The 7,043-nt window shown below is 35.6% G+C and overlaps 1 protein-coding gene and 1 pseudogene across 1 annotated transcript; both read right to left on the reverse strand.

Moving 5' to 3' along the window:
- The window catches only part of LOC110268495, a 24,890-nt pseudogene that overhangs the window by 12,345 nt on the left and 5,502 nt on the right, over positions 1-7,043 (reverse strand).
- Positions 2,380-5,875, reverse strand: LOC107621903 (polygalacturonase QRT3-like). The gene is made up of 3 exons (XM_016323877.2): positions 5,471-5,875; positions 5,045-5,278; positions 2,380-4,217 (listed from the first exon to the last, which is right to left on the reverse strand). Exons 1-3 carry the CDS (start codon positions 5,714-5,716, stop codon positions 3,195-3,197), a joined length of 1,503 nt encoding a protein of 500 aa, XP_016179363.1. The 5' UTR covers positions 5,717-5,875; the 3' UTR covers positions 2,380-3,194.

Consider the following 7,043-nt stretch of genomic DNA (forward strand, 5'->3'; position numbering starts at 1 on the left):
CTTTTTCATTTAGTAAATTTTTTTAGTTAAAGGTAATTTGAGAATAAAATTTAAAATTTTGGTAAAAATGACGATTTTAAAACTAAGTTAAACCTTAGGAATAACTTTGTATGCAAGAAAAGGTTGGGAACAAAAAAAAATTTCGGCCTATATCTTAGGGACCAAAATCGTACTTAACCCTAATTTAAAGTTAAGAGTGGTTTTGATTGATAAGAAGACAAAGAAAAATTAAAGAAGATTGATCAACACTTGGGTATGACCGCCTGACTTTTCAATCTATAGTTCTAAAAATCAAACCGGACATATCAGTTCAACCGGGATAACTCATAAACCGTCTGGTAAAAAATTGGTTATAGAACTAGTCGAACCGACGGTTAAGTGATGAATCGTCAGAACTGGCCGATTTTTTAAAGGATTTCCGGTTTGGAAAAACCCCTCCCAAATGGCGCCATTTTTCACTTAATAAAAAAAAGAAACCCTAGCCCCCAGCCCCGTAGCCTCGCCCCGCAGCCCCGCTTCGTTGTCATCGCCAAACTCGTCTCTGCCGGATAGAGGCGTCGCGTGCGGAAGCTCCGTTGTCGTCGCAGGAGCTATGTTGCCATCGTAGAAAGCTCCGTCGCCGTCCTAGGAAGCTGTGTCACCATTGTAGGAAGCTCCCTCGCCATCGGGTGGAAGCTCTGTGGCCATCGTCATCTCCTCTGTTCGAGCTCTTTCTCTGTGTTCGCCGGTGTCGTCGTCTCCTCTGTCGTCGCCGTCACTCCCATTCCTCCTCGCCGCCAGTAAGCACTGTGACTTGGATTTTGATAATACTGTATTCGCCAGTGTCGCCATCTCCTCGTCATCTCCTCTACGTTTGTTGGTTTATTGTTGTTAATAATTGAGTTGCTGATTTAGAGTTTGTCATTCTAGTTACTAATTTTGTTAATTTTTGCTTATTTTGTTAAATTTTCTAGAAAGAATTTGTTATTGCTGAATTGCCGATGTTTATGAAACTGGAGTTGATTATAATGATTCTCAGATTCTGAATTGCTATTTTTGTTGATTTTGGAGTCTAATTGTCAGACAGAACTTTTGTTGCTATTGCATTCTTTTTTTATTTTGTTGATTGTAACGATTATGAGTTGCTGTTTTTTATTTTTTTATTTTGTTTTTATTGATTATAATGATTCTGAGTTGTTTTTTATTAGAATGATTTTGGAATAATTTATTAATTTTTTGGATTAATTTTATGTTGTTGTTGATTATGATTTGTGATGAAAAGTGTCTTTGTTTAGTTGAAAACTCTCTTATCAAGTTATTTCTTTTGGTCTTAGAAAGCATGAAACTCAGAACATCTCAGCTCCATTAATAAAAGATTATAGGTTGAAATTATATATAGATTTTTTAATAATTTTATTTAATATTTAATTAAACCGGTTGAACTTCAGTCGAACTAATGAATCAGTAAATCAGTAACTTTACCAGTTTATTGACTGCTCCGGATCTTGCAACCTTGCTTCAATTATAATTCAACTATTTTGGTTGATCATTAATTGTGTTTTTCCTTTTTTTTTTCCTCTTTAATTGCACAACAGATTGAGAGTAAATTTAAGAGAAAGTTTAAGAACCAACTCCTAAATCAACCAACTTTAAATAATTTTATCTAATATTAATTAATTTTAAATTATTTTTTAAAATCAGAATTTGATTAATTGACATTTATTACGTTTTTGAATAATAAGGAATTGGTAAATTAACCACTCCCTAAACACAGTGCCATCAACCTTTTCTTTTATAGCGTCGGTGTTCTCTCTTGGGCAGACCACCGCTTCGCTGCCGCTGCAGTGCACCACCATTCCTGCCACACAGACTGTCGCATTGCTGCCTCCGTGGTGTGTCGTTGTTCTCGCCGGATTTCTTGCGTGAGTTGCGCGTGTGGTCCGTCAAGTAGTGCGCCACCATTCTTGTCGCACAGACCATTGTCTTGCCGTGCAGAACGCCGTTCACATCGCTGATGTAGGGACGAAAAACATCCAATCTCTAATAAAAGAAACATCCAATCCCGAATAAAAGGAACTTTTAGTAAATCGAAGAAACAACATCCACTAATCTTTGGAGGATGGGACGTGACTCGACGGCGTAATGGAAGAGGATGAGGAGGCAAGACACTATGGAGGAAGAGGAAGAGACGCGGCGTCACGGAGGAGACAGTTGAGATGCGACGTGACGGAAGAGGTAGACGGCGCGGCGCAACGACGCGGTGGCAATGGAGTGGAAGACTATGCAGCGCGGCGGAAGAGGCATACGACGTCTTTGCAGCGAAAGTAACACGACGCGATGGTTCGTTCGCGGCAGCCTTAGAGGAGGTGACGGCGGCGCGGACATGATCTGTGATGGAGGTTGACGGTGCGGGTGATGGCGTGCGGAGTAAGAAAGTGAGACGGCTGTATGTTTTTTTTTTTGGAATTAGGATTAAGAGGAGTATAAATGGAGCGGATTTTTTTAATGAGCTTTGCGTCCAGTCCAATAGAAGTTGGTAGGAGTTAGTTGGATCCCTGATGGTTACCTAATGGGATTATATAATTTGATAAATATTTGATGCCCGATTTGGTTAATGTTTCAGTTAAAATATATTTGTATGGTCATTGGTCACCAAGAATAATTCCTATAGCTTCTAGAAGAGTTTCACATGGGAAGGGAAAGTTTCTCGTGAGCAGAAGACTTAACAAGGAGAGAAAAAGAAGCCCAAAAGATGTACACCATTATGCAAACCAAGTCCCATTTTTTGACCCAAGCTGATGACAATTACATGCTATTCAATATTTCTTCACCACTTACAATAATTTAGTAATAATCTAAAATCCCTATACCTGAAAAAATGTCTATACGTAAACTCTTTTTTTTGTATGTTGATGCATGAATTCGATCCTGCTCTCTAAATTGAAAAAGATAAAACTCTTAATTATTCTTATATCAATATAACAAAATTCGCATATGTTACCAATCTAATTAATTGTGACTGATATTTTACATTTTTACTATCATTGTAAAAAAAATTACAGTATTTTCTAACACAACACCTAAAGATTAATCCGTCCTGAATTTAAGCTCTATTTAAGAGTTTGCGGCTAATGAGTTCCTGCATATAAGACTGGATTCAATCCACGATATTTGCTCAAACGGAAGTGAAGTGACCACTCGTACAGCTGAATTGTTCAAGTTGCAACACCTTGATCCACCGTGACAAAAACACTACCAGATACAACCTCACTTGTTTCAATCACAACACAATTCTCAGACACATTCCTTAGAGCATGATTCGGGAACGTGTTCCCCGTGGCACTTAACGAGTACTGAACATGATTAATTCGGTTGCGAAAAAGAAGAACATCGTTAAAATCAGCTTTCCATAATGTTCCATTCCCATGCACAGAAATCTTCGCAGCCGTCGCCTTCAAATTCATACCATCAACAATATTTCCATCAACTAAAACCTGTTCGATTTTATCGAAACGACAATTCGATTCGTCCAGCTTCACGATTTCTACTCCGCTATTCGATCCGGAGAACATGTTATCAACAATTGTAACACCATTGGCAACGCCTTTGATAGATTTCAACACAACATTTGCATCTCCAAGGAAGAAGCTACTAGAAATGAGAATTTGGACAGGGTCTTCAGCAACAATGTTAGTGTAATCCATGTAAGAATTCACAATCCTAGTTTGTGTTAAACTCGGTAGCTTCAAATAAATCCCGGTGCCGCCGAAACCCGCCGCCTTATTGTAACAATGCACGCCGGAAAAAGTGTTGGCTTGACCGGTTACCATTATTCCAATCTCGGCAGAGAAAATTACCACGTCCGTGACGGCATTGTCGTTCCCATGAAGGCTTATTCCGGTGCCGGAGAAATGGCGTTCGTCTTTGTCGCCACCGGCGGTGACGTGCTGGCCAAGGAATGAGTTTGTTATGTAGGTTTCGTGGCCGCCTTGGACTAAAATTCCGGTGGTTGTGAAATGTGTTATGTAACAATTTTCTATGTTGATTCTGAGTGAGTTAATTACGGAAATGCCCCCTCCTCTAAAGTTTGAGTCCAACAAGAGGTTCTTGAATGTTATGAACTCATAGTTGTAGGATGGTGAAGTTGAACTTTTCTTGGTTTCACTTGAAGTTGACAGATCTATGAGGTGTCCGTTATTTGGAAAAGTGTTTGAGGCTCTTATGGTTCCTCCATGTATCTGTTTCCAACACAAGAGTTAACATCAAAGTTATTCATTGAAGAGAAAAGGACAAATAGGTCCTGACCTTTTGTCCCGCTGACATTTTTGTCCCTAACTATTGAAAAATAGTTTTAAGTCCTTGACCTTCACAAAACTTGGACGGATCAGTCCCTCCGTCCAAATACTTCCGTCAGGGACTGATCCATTCAAATGCCTCCGTCAAGGACTGATCCGTCCAAGTTTTGTAAAAGTCAATAACTTAAAAATATCTTTTAATAGTCAGGGACGAAAATGTTCGTGGAACAAAAGGTCAGGACAATTGTCCTTTTCTCTTCATTGAATTTCAGCTCTTTTTGTGACCTAATTATAATGACTTACAAAGGAGGGGAAAATACAAATAATTTTCCCTTGATTTTCGTAAAATTAGGGTGGCATGTTCTTTGAGAGTATTTTCTTGAAATTTTTGTCCATTAAATGTATCACATGTTGGTTTAATTCATAATAAATTATTTTCTTTGAGTGAGTTCATGAGTTTGATTTACTTCCAACCGTAAATTTAAAATGTAAATATCTTAAAATTTTTCCTTTGTCTTAGCTCTTTGTTAGACCAACTGTTTCACCATTAGGATTAAAAAAAGAGTAAACTATTGGTTCGTCTAAACTCTAAAGTGGTGCCACGTGTCAAAAAAATAGGTTCTATTTCGTGGAAGGAAGATATTTTTCATGCCGTTGATCAATGGACTATAAATTCAATTGAAGTAGTTGTGTTTTCTATTCAAAGAAAAGAAAATGTTGCATCTTGTTGAATGAATGAATGAATGAAGAAATTAAAACATTAAGCATACCATAAGGTTTCCAACCCCCACTGGCATCTTCAATGGTTTGCTAATAATGTAATTTCCACCCTGAAGATCAATCTGGGCACCACCAAGGTCTTTTATGCCCTTCATCAAGGACCATTGACTTGGAACTTTCGTTGCATCTCCAATGGCTTCAAGAATAGCTTCAGTACTGTCCGAATTTCCTGTTGGATCAGCACCATATGATGTCACAAGGTACACATGTGGTTTCTTCTGATCCTACACTAACACCAAATTAAACCATCAAATAATATTTAGATACTACTAAATGTGACACTAACTTTCCTTAAACATAATAAATTAATGAGAGAGTAGTGTAATTTGTCATAAAGTAACTTAAGGCTTTAAATGGCTTACATTGTGGCAGAGAAATTGAAGAGATTTAAAGTGTTATGATTAATTGTGACTTACTTGTAATGGAAGAGGAGAAGGAGAAGGTGAGAAGGAAGATGGTGGTGAAGCAATTGAGTCATGGCTAATAAGAGAGGCCTTAAATAATGCCTTCATTCTAACCATAGCTTCATGATGATTGCCATGAGAAATAATATTGGTCCTTCTTCTTGGAATATACAAGTTCTCACCATAAGAAGTATGATGAGTTAGAAAGAAACAAGACAAATTCAGAAGCAAGAACCACATTGGAGCTATTCTTGCCATTTTACCTTTCCCTTTGGTGATAATCTGTTTAAGCAAAAATCAGGTTAGGGAAAAGTAGTTGGGGAAAGGACTCTTTCTTTGTGTGCTGCTATAAATAAGGAAGGAATTGAAGAAACATTTAAGATTTCATAAATATGCAATATTAGGATATATATATCAATATTTTTACTTTTTTTTTTTTGTTTTTTAAGGTATCTTTAATTTTGTAGGCCAAAATCAATTTATTATAGATTTAAGTTTCTTTAAAAGTTTGTTCTTAATCAATAAATTATTAAATGTACAATCTAAATTGGTTTAAATATTTTTAAATTAATACATGAAATTGTAGTCATTAAATCGGCCACCTATAACATACACGTTAAAATATAAAATAAATATTAAAAGTGTGTGAAATAAAATATGTATTTATATAAAAAAAATATACGATCATTATTTTTAGTATATACGTAATATTTTTAAAATGTTTTATATTACTCCTTTTTTATTTTTTGGCTTTTAAGGTATGTTTATCTTATGTTTTAGGTTTTTATGTTTTGTTTTAGAACTTTAAAAAGAGAATAATAAATGTTGTTTTACAAAAGATACTAAAAATAAAATAGAAAAAATATAAATTAAAGAGACTTGGGTGTCTCTCGTGATCTCGTCTTTATTCCTAATATCATTTTAAAATCTAAACGAAATCAAACTTGATATTTTAATTAGTGATTTTTTAAAAAAAATAAATATAAATTCTCTTTGAAACTATAGCGTGTCTCTCTCATATAATTGTTACTTATTTAACACTAAAAACACATTATTTGGACTATGATTTTAGAGATGGTTGAAAATTTCAGTCTTTACCTGTATTTAAATAATGGGGAAAAAAGAGAGTTAGATAAAAGGGAGAAAATAGTTCACCCGACCTAAGAGAAATGTCAGAGGTGAACAACAAATACTTTTTGACATGGTATAGAAGCTTTCTTGTGAAGTGAAAAGGTACTTTAGGCGATGTAGAATTATATCTTGGAATTATAGAGTAAAAGGGGGTCCACAATTAATGTCTTATAGTCTTATACTCAACCAGTTTGGTTGCTTTAATCAAGATGAATTCGGAAACTATTCATTAGATGGAGAGACAGAACTATAGAAGCTAAGGGCCATGATGAAATTATATATATCTTAGAGATGAAGTGAAGATATATATCAAAGTCAAGTGGGGACCTATTAGGATTGCAAACAAGGGGGAAATTCCCATGATGATAAAGGATAATGCTATGTCAAACTTACTTTACCACCTATAAATTAATTTTAGTGTGATTCTTATTTTAATATTTAAATTAAATTCCAT

Source organism: Arachis ipaensis, chromosome B10 (assembly GCF_000816755.2).
Source record: "Arachis ipaensis cultivar K30076 chromosome B10, Araip1.1, whole genome shotgun sequence".
NCBI classification, from domain to species: Eukaryota; Viridiplantae; Streptophyta; class Magnoliopsida; order Fabales; family Fabaceae; genus Arachis; species Arachis ipaensis.